The 15,903-nt window shown below is 36.3% G+C and overlaps 1 protein-coding gene across 10 annotated transcripts in view; it reads left to right on the top strand.

Moving 5' to 3' along the window:
• The window catches only part of tanc2b (tetratricopeptide repeat, ankyrin repeat and coiled-coil containing 2b), a 178,098-nt gene that overhangs the window by 34,145 nt on the left and 128,050 nt on the right, over nucleotides 1-15,903 (top strand). For 8 of the 10 annotated variants that reach the window (XM_036217014.1, XM_024284959.2, XM_024284958.2 and 5 more), the window contains one exon: nucleotides 10,595-10,695. In XM_036217014.1, coding sequence (XP_036072907.1) covers nucleotides 10,629-10,695 — 67 coding nt within the window. In that variant the 5' untranslated portion in view covers nucleotides 10,595-10,628. Of the gene's footprint in view, nucleotides 1-9,344; nucleotides 10,696-15,903 lie in introns of those variants that run through there. The other 2 variants (XM_024284953.2, XM_036217013.1) reach the window with 2 other exon arrangements.

Genomic DNA, 15,903 nt, shown 5'->3' with positions numbered 1-15,903 from the left:
TCATCAGTTCTTTAATCATATTTTCCGCAGCACTACTCAAAAGCCTTAAATAAGGTTGTGTTTACTGTTGTTGAAAAGACTTTTAGATGTACATGGCACTCTGTCAAAATCTCAGTCAGACAACATTGGGTGTTATTGTAAGTACGCTAACAGTGCTAACATGTAGCGGTTTGGGAGAGGGGGACCTGGTTACAGACAAGATGGCGCCTAGACATCATTTGATGTGAAAATTCCACAAGATTTCAGAATTGTAACAACTTTTCATTAAAACTTTTTAGTGTGCAAAATGGGGCAAAAAAACGGTTATTGTTTTCAAGAAGAACATTAACAGAAGAGTTTATATTTGTAAAACTGTTAACTCTTTTGCACTGCGGCTTTAGGTCTAGTGTTTAAATTCCTCCAACCACCATCGCTTTTCAGCTCTTACAACAATCAACACAAATTAGCTTATTCTGTCGCAGAGAAAATCTGCTTTTCGCTGGTATACAATACTTTACATTGGTAATGTGTTGCATAGAGGTGAAAACCTGCTTTTAAGTAGGGGTGTAACAGATCACAAAACATGGTTCGGCTCAGGGGTGTACCGCGGACCACCCCAACCACCACCACCCCCCAGCGCACGCACATATCTCGCGATCGCATAATTGGAATCAATTGTCCGTTAACATCAATGCAATTCGCATCCAATTCATGTAAATTGTCTTTGTTTTAATAAGTTCTGAAGTAGCTGCTTGACAGTTCTCCAAAAGTGTGGGAACTTGAAGCTCCAGCTGCGTGTGGGAGGAGCCCCCGACAAAAACTTTTCTCGACTTCATCATGGTGGACCCGAATGGTGAAATATCTGGTTTATTTAATTTTAAGAGCTGAAAAAAAGTATCTGTGCACGTCTCCGTTCTGGGTTCAGAGAATCTCCCATCTCGGAGCAGCCATAGCAGCAGCTACTGCTCCGTAACAGGGACGAGTGCAGTCAGGGGACGAGAGTATGGCAAGCCAAAGGGATCATAAGTCATCAGGAAAAGCGGGCACTGCAGCGCCATCTTTTAGGGAAAACAATTTTTTGAAATATGGGACTTCCTGTTCCAGGCTAATGATGTCTGGGCGCTATCTTGCTGTCTGCAGCCAGGTCCTCCTGGTGTCGAACTGTGTTTTTTATTTCGTCACTAATAAGGTTAGGAGTTAGCATAGTCACAGCAAGTTCTAGAGTTACTGTAAATGCAGTTAATAAAGTCTGACTTATCTCTGACTCCTTTGTCTCTCTTTGTCTACGGTCACATATCTCAAAACTCCACAGCTCAGCAATGCTAAAAGCTAGCATGTTGTTAAAATATTAGCTTATCCCCAATTTAGCCAAAAAATCCTCAGTAGACGTCAAATTATCCATGAAATGTAGCGTGCTGCTAATATATTAGCTAAACTTCAAATTAGGCAGAAAAGCATCTGTATATGCCAAATTAGCCCAAAATGCTAACACATTGTTAAAATATTAGCTAACTCCAAATCAACCAAAAAAGCTAGCATTAAATATACTAACAGTATCTGGAAGCTCATAAATTTCAAAAGTGCACACAGTTTTTGAAGGATTTGAAGAATTTCTCATTCAAATTTTAAAAACTATGAAATATATATGAATGCTAATTGTTTTTCATACCAATAATGCTTAGGCTTCAAAGTGCATTTCTATGGAGCTGAAACATTACATGAATTGCAAACATTTTCAAAATGCATAAAAGATAAGAATACCGTAGTTTAAGCATGAATGTCCTGAACGTGCTGAACTTCTTGATACCAATAATGCATAGGTTTCAAAGTGCATTTCTATGGAGCTGAAAAATCACATAAACTGCGTAATTTGCCATTACGAAATCAGGCAACATCTGGGCAGCCACGGAGCGACATCAGCCGGAATCATTTGTCCTGATTATTATGTAATTTGAATGATTTATAAATGTCTCCACACGGTTGCCGTCCATATCAAGGGCCACCAGCCACCCATTAGACCGGGGGTATATTCAAAGCAGGTCATTCTTCACACCCATCTACATTCATGACCAAGGCAGCGATTTTCAAAAAAATTGGGCAGCATGAAATGTTGAAGACACTGCTGATGCCTCCCCATGTGGTGGCAGTTGTGTCGTGACCGTAGTCTTACTGTGCCTTATAGTTCGTAAAATACTGTACTAGTGATATTGGAGTGTCTTGAAACTGTATCCAACGGATGGATGAATGGACCTATTCACACACAAAAACGTTTTTCTGGTCCTAAAAGTAACAAACAAGGCCTTTTAAACCAATCCCACCCCCTGTGTGGTACATAGTGATATAGATGTCTGCATTGCCCCTTGCAGCGCTAGTGGTGCCAGCATAAATCTAGATGAATAAATAATCTGTGGCAGGGCTGGAGTGAAATTTAGTTCCCAGCAACCCTAAGCGGTTTCTTCATTGCCTTGTGCGGCCTCTCACCTCGCGCGCTGGGCCCTGACACTTCCCTTATTGATATCGCTGTGATTAATGGAGCTCTGCTCCCCCCCGACCATCCTCAGACAGGAGAATATGACTTATCTGTGTCTGAGGCGTGAGGGTGTGTACTGTACTGCTGGAAGGAGATGCCAGGAGATTCACTACTGGATGCGAATATTTTCTTGTTTGACTTAGACATGCACCAGAATAGAAGCTTTTAATTGTATGTATGTGCTCTATGATGATGTCATCCTTATTTAAATAATATTCCGACAGAGATTGTGCTGTAATTAGCCATTATTGAGGCATGGCTGACCTTCAGTTTTTGTCAAGGTTATTTCGTATTTAATCATGAAGAGCTCTGAACTGGTTTTGTTGTGTGATGTTATTCTCACACCACCCTCTGCAACACATGTTCAAGGGACCACTTTCAATGAAAACTCTATGTAAACACCTATTTCCACGTTCAAAACTCTACGCAAGTTTCTCCAACTGTTTTTGGGCTCAATGCACAAAACATATGGCCATCGTTAAAAGGTAAACCAGGTTGAACTTTGACCAATCAAGGACAATTCAAGTAAGATTCTTAAGATTTTCACCACTTCAACATTTCGGACCAAACCTCTTCCAACTATAGGTGGTGGACATTAGTGCTGGCACAAACGATTGTTTTAATAGTTGCCTAATCACAGATTATTTTTTCCGATTAGTCGACTAATGGGGTCATGCGCAAACTGGATGTAAAGCACACATCTTAACCATCATTAGCTTTAAACTAATATAGCATTACCTGCATTGTGTGAATGCTGTAAGCTAAATTTGGCCACTGAAGATGCTAGTGCTGATAGCTGAAGATGCTGAAGTTGATAGCTAAAATTGTTGAAGCTAAAGTAAAGCCAGCTAAAATATTGGCTAAACTCCAAAACAGCATAAAAAACTGATAAAAGCTTAAGTTAACCAAAACAGCTAGCTTGCAGCTGAAATATTAGCTAAACTTCAAAATAGCCTTACAAAATTAAAACATTTTAAATTAGCCAAAATAGCTAGCATGTTGATGAAATATTAGCTAAACTCTAAAATATCCTAAAAAACCTTAATAAATGCCAAAATAATCCAAAAAGCTAGCATAATTCAATTATAACTTTCTATTTTACTACACTGACTCCATATAATATAAAGTAACAACTAATCGATTATTAAATTAGTCATCAACTATTTTAATAGTCGATTAGTCATTGATTAGTCGACTAATCGTGGCAGTCCTAGTGGACATGCATATGATTGGGTATTGACATTTCAGTGTGAACACCAAACGCTAAGTGCATATTCTTGAATGTGCGTTTGTCCCTAAAATAATAATATATTTTTCTAGTTTTTAATAACCACCCTCTTTTCCTTTGAGATGTATGCTTTAAAGTAATCACAGTAACCAATCCCACCTCCCATGGGAAGTGTGTGTCTTCTCTTTTTGTGTTGGTGTGGTTTGGAGGTTTGGAGTAACATAATAGAAATCCTATCAGAAGACCCAACTCTCTGGCCTCTGACATCAATGACCCATTAAGAGATACTTTATTGATTGAAGAAAAAAAAGCTTTGTAATGAATTAATAGGGTGGGGGGATTTAGATTAGCATGTCTGTGTAGACTTACATTCATCCAGGTTGATTCCTCAGAAGAAGTAAGTAAAAAATAGTACACTCAATAATAAATAAAGCCAAATTGTTTTTTCTTTTTATGTTTTTATTTTTTGTGTACTACTTGCATTAGATCAGTAGGCACAGTTACTCCCATGAATGCTATTTGTTTCAGTGAAGCTTTAGCTACATACATACAAGCATGTGATGCACACTCAAGAATACACTAAACTCAAGTTCTTGAACACATATTTAGCCTACAGTGTTCACACTGCACAAGCAGAGGTGGTTTTTGTCTTCTTCTTCGTTTTCTTTTATACTGTTTATTAGCGCATGTCTGCCACCTACAGTTGGAACAGGCTCGGTGTGAAATGTCACAACAGTAAATTTCACAGCTCTATTCTTATATATGAAAGACTTGGTGTCATAGAATTCCGACCGGACACAAACCGCAATTGTTAATGTCTCCTCCATGATCAATTTTCAAAAAGTTTGGTGAATCAAAAAGGACTTCCATACGTCACCACCAAATCTGAGTCCCTTATTGGTTAAAGTTCTGGTTTAACTTTCAACGCAATCCAAGTCTCTGACTGGTCAAAGTTCAACTGGTTTAACTTGAACGTGCATTCACGTTTTGTACGAAAAAGGTCCTAAAAGTTTGCGTGAATGCAAGTGTTTTGAACACAGAAGCCTAAAATACTCATTTATGTACCTTCATAGACTTTTCATTAAAATTTTTCGCTTGAACACATGATGCCGAGAGCTGTGTGAACACAGCTTCACAGATTCATGAATTAAATGAGTGATGTAGTTATTTTTTTAATCAGTCACAAAATGGTAACTCGTTAATATACCATTATTACAAAAAAAAAACAATAACTCTGTTTATTATTCTTTTGAGAGATAAATTTTTTTGACAGCAGTGTAACAAGCATACAGTAAATAACATTGAGCCTCAGCTTTGTTAGATCCTGAGATGAACTGCTTCCGCTTCCACACATTATCTGTGAAAGCATGCTGCTTCTTGGCTTTCCTTTGCAGTGATTGGTACACAAGGTCAGAGATGGTGAGAATGGGAGAGGTAAATGCCTATAGACTCCAAGGAAATGTTAGCTTAGCTCACTATATGGGAAAATGTCTTTTTTTTTTTAACATGCTTGTTTTTTTCCAAATTTTGTGCGCTTTTTTTAAACTATTCATCACACACAATTTGTATGTTCTGCAATGAAAGTCTTCTCTTTACATTTTAAGTCCCACTATGATGATCTTTTGATCTATTTTCAAAGCATTCCTAGTGGTCTTTTGATGATGATTATGACATTTCTAGCCAAAATAATGAAAAAAAAAAAAAAAACGGCAGGGGTCAGCAACCTTTAACAGTAAAAGAGCCATTTGGGCTCATTTTCGACTGATCAAAACCTAGAAGGAGCCGTGTAGTCTTGTCTTTCTATAGCCTTGAAGAAATTTGGAATTGCATTCATGACCTTCTTTTTTAAAGATAAATATGAATTATGTCTACTTTTTTGGCACAAACAAAAGCAAATATATAGAAAGAACCTAGCATCTCTCAAAATATGATTTTTATTTAAATGTGCTTTTTTTAAAATAAAAGATGATCTGTGCCAAACAGGATCATCTCAGTGCAGCTAGTAACCAATATTGTGCACCATAAGACAATATGTGCTTTTAACTCCTAAAAGATCAAACGTTTTACTAAAGTTTTGTTTTGCATATAAAATCTTTGCATTCTGGAGGCAGCGTTGAGCAAACAAACAGTCTTTAAGTCGACAGGGATGTAAAAACCTACATAGTTTATCATCTATGTGCACCTCAGCCATCAGCTTATAAATTTAACTTATCTAAATTAAATAAATTTGAATTAAGTAATCCTTACTTTAAAAATTTGCTATTTTATTTTTCTTTTATTATTCTTTTTGTTCTTTTTCCCCTCTTTATCCTCAGCAGTCTTACTCTGCTGGGTTTTGTTAGTTTAGTTTGTGGTTGGACCTTGGTAGTCTTAGTTTGTGGGCTTTGTTTATTTGTTTACTTTAGGTAGTTTAGGTTAGACAGCACTTAGCAGGGAGCTGCTGACGCTGACGGTCGACATGACTGGGTCAGCAGTCTCCATGACTTATTTTATGTTTGGCCAAGGAGCCACCATGAAGAGATAAAAGAGACACATGTGGATCTGGAGCCGCAGGTTGCAGACTCCTCTTCTAGGACATAGTTTCAGCATATTAGCAGGTAATCATTCGAAATTTACCTTTAAAGTGTGGGCGAGACAGACCATTGGCGCAGAGCAACCCCATCCCCCATTCCCATCACCCATAACTGAAAACTCTCTGTTTACACTATTTCTCACTAGCTTACAGCCCCTCACTCCCCCAACCTAACATTACCGGTTCAACAAAAATGAGCAGTATTGGAGGTATCCAAATCCTGATTACTCCTGATTCACAGCAATTTGAATAAAGAAATATTCAGAAATGCAATTTTAAACTTAGTTTTTCTTTATGTCTTCCATCATCAGAAAATGCCACAAGAACATGTTAAAAACATCCTAAAAACAGTTTTCATTGGAGTGAGGCTTTCAACTTCTAGAAAGACAAGTGTTTAGTGAGAGGAAGTCTTTTGTTGGAGCTGTTTTGTGACCCAAAGGTACAGCAGGTCCTCTCTGAGTCATGCTTTTGATAAATTTAAGGCGGTATTATCACAGGATCTTCTGTCCTGCTGCCTAACCAAACGAGACAGGACAAACCTGTCTCTCTGTGGGAGTAGTGGTGAGTTGCACAGTGAAAAGCCTCAAAGCTTTATGTTAAAGCTCCAAATTTTCACCAATTATCCTGATCTAAATTCATTTAAAAACGTTATTATTTGGTACATTTATATAAGAATTCTGGGATTTTAGTGATATTAGTGTGTAAATTCTTCTGTTAACAGGCTTCGGCCTTTTGGCGAAAATCTATAAATAAATAAAGTTTTTATTGTGGCTTTCTTTATCATAGTAAAAAAAAAAATAATATTAATATTCAGAAAGTTTTATTTTATCATTTCTGTGAAGATCCTTTCTGTTCATTAATGCAACTAGACGAGACGGCTCAGTATACGAATTTCTCTTTACTGTAGAGTTTGTTTTTAAACCCAAGTATCTTTGTAAAAAAACACTTTTATTCTGAATTTAGATTTCAGAAAAACAGACAAAATATAAATAACGAGGAAACATCAAAATATGCAATGAAAGCTGTTTGAGAATTTATCTTGCCAGTATCATAAATAAATACTCTCAGAAAAAAAGACATTTTTGCACATTTTCATGTGCATCTACACAATTACACATCTATACACACATGGACACTCGATCAAGCACAGAAATAACTTTTGTCTGCAAACACACTTGTAAATGTATGCACTTACCACTCTATACACAACACATACAAGCCAACTCTCACACATATGTGCACACACCAACTTACACACAAACGTCTTAGTGAGTCTTTCACACAAGCAACATCTGTGTTTGTGTCGAGGTGTTCTCGCAGGTGTGTTCAGGTGTGGTAACTAGCTATAAACACACTTCCACCGCACTAAAACCATGACACCTTACGGAAACTGAAAATCACACCGTCAAAAAAACTAAAAAAAACCTGTCAGAATAAATAATAGGTAATCCTGGAAATTGGTATTTTCTCAGCGTGGACATTTTTTTTTTAGCTTAATTAAAAGAAAAAAATGGAAAGTAAACTTTTTACATTTTTTGAAAAATTTAAATGGTATTTTTTTCCCATAATACCCAAACAACTTGTTACTATTTTTACTCCGTACAAAACAAATTGATAAAGAAAAAGTGAATTTAAAGGATTGACAGTATGTCTGCAAATATGATGATGAATATAATAATAATAATAATAGTGTTCACCAAGCAATATGTTTATTAGTTGGTTTTAGCTATAAAAATATATTTTAATAAATATTAGTGCAATTAAAAACTTAATCTGATTAATCACAATTTTTTTTAATGTTTTATGTAAATATGCAGCTTTTGAACAAAATGCAGGCTATAGAGATTTTTTTCCTTCACTTATTTATTAATAAAGTGTTAACTCAGATATCAGGTGAATACTCATTTCTGATTGGCTGCTGGGTGTTGATGCACACTTAAAAATGAAGTTCCAGTCACATAACCCAAATGTTCCATTTTACTGCGTTTGTTTCTTTAAAACAAACTTTTTCTTCATCTTCTGGACAAAAACAAGCTGTAGGTACAACTGAACTGATGCTTTATTTAACCTTTCCTTACGGTCAGCATATATATCGCTTTTTGTTTGCTACTGCAGTCGAGGCTTTGCTGACTGAAATAGTCTGCTTTTTGTGACAAAGCTATCTAAACCCAAAAAATAAAATTAAAAAAAGACTAAAAATCAATTATTATTTTTTTTTTAAGTGACCATATTGTAAGCAGGATAATGCCCAATGAAGTGCGCATTATCAGAAATTTACGTACGCCGTGGAAACCTAATCGATGGTTGCGTCACGAACTGTAATTAATTTGTGTGAATAAATATATTATCGTGTACATTTTTTTTTACAATTATCGGATGTATTAACGTGTTAACTTTGACAGCACTAATAATCATATAACAATAGTATTACTTTTTAGTGCTGGGCGATATGAAAAAAAATATCATGATGTAGTTAATTGTATATCATGATAACAATATATATCACAATCTTCTTCACCTTTTGGCTTTACAATTTCAAGTTTCTTAGTCAGAAAATTCAGCAATAATAAAAAACATTCAAAACGATAGAAGAGAAATGACAAAAATTACCCTTTTAATATCGCCCGGACGATGAGTATTGCCATATTGCCCAGCACTACTACTGGGGATAATGAAAATAATAATCATAAAAATGTTGACGAGAGAGATACATTAGTTTACAATATTTAAGTATAAAAACGAAGATAAAAATTACAGTTATTGAAATTATTTAATTTACTGCATTGAACAACTTGGAAAAAAATACTAGTCAAAAAAGCATATAGCACTCATTCCCACTATGTGTAATTATTTTAACCATTGCAATGTCAATTTTAAATAAACCCTTTATTATTTTAGTTTATTTATTTAATTTAATTGATTAAAATTTTTTTTTTGTAGCTGAGTAGAATCAAACCAATTCATTTCTGATCCGATTGGGAGGATACCAGCTCCCCTCTGTCAGACTAGTGTGTCTCAACATCCACAAATCATTTGTCCTGTTAGAGTGACATTTCATGACTCCAATAATAGTTTTAGCAACTATGATATTATTACCATGGTAACCTCCATTAGCTTGCTGATCAGTCCACTATGCATTACACACCAGAAGGGTGGTGGACCACAGGACGGATAACTCCTGTAGTTAGTTGATATATGAGCCAAAATGGATTAAATCAGCTTGATGCTGAATTTATCCCATCAGTAAATAATATCACATAGTTTATTGATGGAACAAAAATGGCATCTGATAGGAAAGTAGAAATTATAAAAAAAAGCTTTTGCATCCTAAAAGCTCCTTGTGTCTTTTTTTAATTTCTAAATTCATCTTATTTTTTGTTTACATCTATAACTTTAGATGTTTTTTAGCTTTTCACTGTAATTTTTATGTAAAACTATTTACATCACCTTTGGTTAGTGGGTTCAGGCAACTGATGAAAAGTCTATGTTAATGCGCATAATCAGGCATACAAATTGTTTGTGTTTACAAACAAAAGGGGATGAGAGGGGTAAATAAAAAAAAACAAATAAACAAAATTATATCGAAAAAAAAAACAGAAACCCCCCAAAAAAAAACAAAAAAATATCAAAATGCAAAACTAAATTTTTTTTGAAAAGTTAGAATTTGTTTCTCAAAAAACAAAATAATTATATTAAAAATTATTTTTTTTAATAATTTTTTAGAGACTCCACTAAGTTGACCACGCCCACAACATGGGCGTCCAGCAGGTCACCTGCAGACTTCTTTGTGCTCCACGTTGTCATTGCGATTGACTCACAAACACAAATATTGAATGCAGTAGTCTTCCATAAACTCTCATCACACCTTCTATTAAACGGGTGGTCACCCTGGCCTCCTATTAAAAAAACAAGATGGCTTTTTTTCCCCTGAAAGTACTTTTGAACCACTTGTACTTCCTTCCATTCTCCTCTAATTACATGAAAGCATTTGATCCTTTGATGACACAGATAAGATTAAGCATTAATGAACAGGATTTTTCCCTGCATCCGATTTTAGATGCATAATGCCCATTAACTCCTTTTGAAGCTGCATTTTACTTCTCTCTTATCGTACGAATAATGCTTGAATTTTTCCTCTGATATCCCTAATGTTCCTTCCAACTAATGTGTGTCATTGTTAAGACTGTCGGCGAGACCTCCTGACAGAGCTGGTGGCGCTAAATGAGCCCCTAGGAAACCTAAACAGGCATCTTATCTCTGTTTTTTCTTCTTTTTTTCCCCCCAGCAGGTCTTTCTGTAGTCGAGCATCTGCTGCAGCCATGTTCAGGAACAGCTTGAAGATGCTGCTGACGGGGGGGAAGGCCAACCGAAAGAGTCGCAGCAGCGGTAAGTCGGTCTTGTGATCACAATTCACAACTGTGACACATCTGCTTGTCAGCAGCACATGAGGTGTTGACTCAGTTACGAGGGTTATTTTAAGAGGCAGAAATGCAGCTCAGGAGGTGTCATTTAAAAGAAAAGAAAATGGAACAAAATGCATTTGACTGTAAAAACATTAAACTGTGGAAAAAGACATAGGAAGAGGCTTTGTAAGGTGTCCCACTTTGATGAAAAATGTTGGTTTTAACATGTTCTTGGTGGCATTTTCCTCATAATACAGGATATATATTAAGCTTAAAATGTTATTTCTGAGTATCTCTTTATTCTTATTTCGAATTAGGAGCTGACAAAAATAAGACATTTGAAAAAGATGGTATTTTTAATGTAAATAAAGCACTAGGGAGGTCACAAGCTCCGTGCTCCGCTCCATTCTGATGCCTCCACTTCAGAATACATGTGTGAGCATGTAACCAGAGAGCTCTTACTAACAGGAAAGCAGGGCGGGGTTGCTCCACCCACAATCAGAACCAAATTTCTAATGAACTCTTGCCGCTCTGCAGAAACTATGTCCTAGAAAACAACATAGGATTTTTGATTTTTGCAAAAAAACGACATAACCATAATTTAAAGACAACCGGGAACGATTTTAAAATAGATCAAGAGATGATCGGAGTGGGACTTTAAGAATTCAAATCCACTTTTTCCTTTGTGGTTGAGGATTTTCTCTTTTTTCCTGAGAGTTAACTTTAATGTCATTGTTTAGCAGCATTAGAAATGTTACTTAAACAGTCATAACCTATAGTTGCCTAATCTAAAAAGTAACTGAATTACTCTACAGTAAAATGAGTTAGTCATCAAAAAAAGTTACTCTTTGAGATACTGTAAAAAATGTCAAATTTTATGTTGAAGATTTAAGAAGTCAATAGACCCTTTTCATCGTGTATTTTTATCGGCTTTTATGCTTGATCGCACTTAAAATACATGCAAATAACATCAGCCAAAATAGAACCCATTGGAATGATATCTGGTCAAATAAAAGGTCAATATTTTGAATCTAGGTTATATAGGTCTTGGCACCCTTTTGAAGTGATTGCTTGAATGCTGAGGACAGTGTGAACGTAGCTTCAGGTGTGTTTTGTGTTGGAGAGACGACCAATCGAACTGTTCAGGACGACCAATCGAACTGTTCAGCCATCCTTATGTCCTCCCTCGGCAGCATTTGGATTCTTCCATCATGACATTTGGGTCCTGCAGCTTCTCTAAACGTGTTTGCCCTTCTCAAACCTTTACTTTCCATGAACACTTCATTAACCATAAAAGAATAAACCCTCAAACAGCTGTATAGATGTGTTCCTGATAAGCTGTTCAGCTATTTCTAAGGGCAGAGGGAGCATTTTGACTTATCAGTGTTTGACAGACAGGCAGCGCTCCCAAACCATTTCCCACTCTTGATGCATCGGGAAAGCATTTGGCTCAAAGGAAGGAGTTTCTGCTTTGAAAAAAAACGTGTCCATGTACAGTCTGTGTGTGGAAGGGCTGCTTGAAATTGGCTCTGATGGAAGATTGCGAGATGTGATGATCGTCTGCTGTGTTTGACTTAAAAGGAAGTGTCAGACCTAAGGAATGCCGGAGCTGGAAGGGGAAATAGACCCACTAATCTGAAGACAACAGATGAACCGGCATTCCCACTGATCCGCGCTGGAGAAATAGTTTGAGCCCCAAGTTAGCAAACTGGTGAATGGCAGTTTTAAAATTGAATAACAGAGATAAGCAGCTTGGAATGTGAATGGGATGAGTTGAACAAATCTGTGTCATTGGCGCACTCGGTGAAAAGAGCGTTATCTCACTGGAGAACAGCTTTGTGTCGCCAGTTTCATCCTCAGACGTTATCGCTTATATTTGAGTGAGCCTTTCACGCCATTCTTCTTAGTCTAACATCTGTCTGGTTAATCAGACGCCATTCAATATCTGAAGTGAATGGTCACTTGAGAGCGTTTACTCTCACGCCGCAGGACTCATCCGGTTTAAGCAGCAGTGTGCAGACATTGGAAACTAGTATTTTTGTGAATAAAATCACTTACAAGTCGCCAACATTGCAACCAACTGTTGAGTATTTTTACACTGCACTTGGAAATGTGCATTCTTTCAGTGAAAAGTATTTCTAAACGCGCATGTATGCACATTTTGGGCTTTTCTCACATCCACGTGTTGCTATGCTATGCCAAATAAATGTGAGTTGGAAGACTATTAAACCCATTAAACTTTGACCAATCAGTGAACACCAAATGCTAACAGTGGATACAAAATCCAACTTTCAGCGTTTTGTTGGTATAAATACCTGCTGTGTATGTAGCATTACACTGGGCTTGGCGGAATTGTTCCAAAGCAACACAGACGATGAAGAATTTGACTAATTTATTGATTTGAAGTGATATGCAGAGTTTACTTGACTTGTCAGCATGTTTTTTATGCTATGGTTATCTGAATAATTGATCATTTGTTGCAGTAATTGACTTCATTAAGCTAAATAAGCATCAGTAGCTGTGTTTACATTGACTACGAAATTGCACAAATTGTATTTAATAATTTTGCCAAATGAAAACAGGACAATTTTGAAAAAATACTTGCATTTATCGAATAACGTTTTTTGAGACGTAGCAAATTTAACATATTTTGCAAAATAGCAATGGAAACACTTTTGAATTAAACGAGTCACATGACCAACAACCAGATACCACGTGTAGAAACCAGAGACCACAAGAGGTCCCACAGCATCACACGGCTCATCAAAAGTTGAGCGATTCATGCGAAAATGTTGGATCCACAGCTCTTCTGTAAAATTACCAACCTTGATTTCCCGAAATCCTTTATCTGTAGCCGCTCCCATGAAGCTTGCTGCTCCATTGCCTTGAATAAGATGCCGACGTCTCCTTTGATAGATGATGATTAGTCCTAGTGCCATGGCAGAACTTTGAATGTATTTGCTGTAAATCAAAGTATTCACATCCGTCACCATGTTTTTGAGTAACTTATTGTGAGTTGGTTTGAATTTATTCGCATAATTATGATTTAATGGAAACAGTGTAATTACAAAATTGTGTTTTTCTGGAATTTTGATAAAGATTTGCGCACGTATAGTGGAAACACAGCTAATGTGCTATGTTTGTAGTTAGCATATATTTAGTCTATTACTGTTATCTATTCCACTGTTATGATTTGCCTTTCTAGATATGCCTGTTCTTGTTTCTGTATTTTGTTAAATACATTTCTCCAGAGCGACTTTTTGTCTGAAAAATACAGTAGTTTGTAGAAGGCAGACTTTGTGACAGAGCTGCCAGCGACAACTACATGTACAAAAACACTTTCCTAGTAAGCCAAATCTGAGCATGATCCTTGTACCGCATCATTTTTTCACTCTGCAAAGCTGTCCTTTGCATTATAGATGAGGGATTGTGGAAGCATTTGGAATTTTTTATTACTTTTGTTCATTTCATGGGGAAAGTTTAAACTATTCCCAGTTCTCGCTCCTGTCAGGGGTTGGAAAAGTGGTTCTAAATTTGAAACAAAGTCAACTTCCTGACACTGCAATTACAGTTTATGGCACTGACTGATTGGAAAATGAGAAATGGGGTTCGAAAGGTTGGGGTGTCTGGACAGGGAGCTGTTGCGTGACTAATAAGCACTTAGAGCAATGAGCGGGAGAGCTGCAGTGGAGCAGGGCAAATGTAATTTACATAAATGTGTACATGGTTACTCATGGAGGTAAGACTGATTTAGGTTTTACCAAACCCAATTGTAAAGTATTGTTTTGTGTAATTGCCGAAATAAATGTAAGTTTCAAAGCAGATCTGCAGCTCACTAAACGTTTTGGAGATGTTCATGCAGTTTGACATAATCCCCCTATCAAGATTGTTTTAGTAGTCATTTATCAAAAGATTTCTTCCATGCAGTCAAAGAAACACCCAACTTAAAAATATAGAAACATTCTGTTATCAATGCTGCAACTATCTCCTCCTGTTCTGATTTTTTTATATTTTTTAGAGTAAGAAAGCAATGTCTTTTTTGTGTGTTAAAGGAATGTAACACTTTAAATGTTTAAGTTCTTGGTAAAAGGCAACACTTCATGTAAGTTCAAAACATGGTAAACAGGTTTGTTCAACTTGTGACACAAGTGGGCTAGTCTTTATTCAGTCCAATGTCAATTTTCAGAACTTCTTGGTTCATTGACGTAATATTCAACCTACACTGTGACAACTGTAAAGAATTAAAACATCTTCTCTATTTGCAGTCAATGATTGATATGACCATGTTCACTCACTACACTCACATTTCCATCAAAACTTTCATGTTGTTCACTTTGTTTGGCAGGTTGAAAAACTTAACAGAAGCCTTTTATTACTCAGCTAATCCAAAGGAAACCTGTTTTCTGAAGGCAAGCTATGGGCGACAGGTTGTAGCAAACACTTATACAAGATTGAAGTTATTGAAGTTTATTATATTGAGTCTTTTACAAATTTGACTAATGGACGAACCCCTTCATATCGCTGACCAATCGGAGGGACTTTGGTCTTTTTGTTAGATGGACGCCTCTTAATCGGACGAGGGTCATTTCAAGTAAAGTTATCTTTTATTTGAATAAAACTTGCAGAAATTGTGTTTTTTGTTTTGCTTTTTGTTCATGTTTCACAATATTGATTGTTAATATCCATTGGCGAAGCTACAGGGGGGCCAGAGGTGGCAACTGCCCCCTCACGTTAAAATCATTACTGTTGAAAATTAATTTAAGCTTCTTTTAAGCATTGCAAAAAATTAAAAAAGAACATTTTTAATGAAATTTTGATTTCATTGCTGCACCCCTGTAATTTGTACCCCTCTCACCCCGCCCAAACAAAATACACTAACTTTGCCTCGCATAATACCACACATTGTAAGTTTTCCACACTCCGTGTAACCCCAATGGATTTGCTTAGATTTTTCTTTAAAAGTCTTAGATATAGTTTTTGTCTCTGAAAACTTTTTGTTAAAAAATTGGTGATTAATAACTATATACAATTCGATACGTTTTTCAAACAATGTACTCCTAAATCTAATTCTGGTTGACATGAAATATGTCTAAAATCTTTCTTTTCCATTTAAACTTTTCTGTTACTGAGTTGCCGATCATGCCGCCCAGTTCCTCCTCCGTTCCAGTATGTGAATGTTAGAAGGCAGCAG

The sequence above is a fragment of the Oryzias melastigma genome, linkage group LG19 (assembly GCF_002922805.2).
Source record: "Oryzias melastigma strain HK-1 linkage group LG19, ASM292280v2, whole genome shotgun sequence".
Classification (NCBI taxonomy): Eukaryota; Metazoa; Chordata; class Actinopteri; order Beloniformes; family Adrianichthyidae; genus Oryzias; species Oryzias melastigma.
Note: the sequence above shows the minus strand (reverse complement) of the source record. Positions and strands in the feature narration are given on the sequence as shown.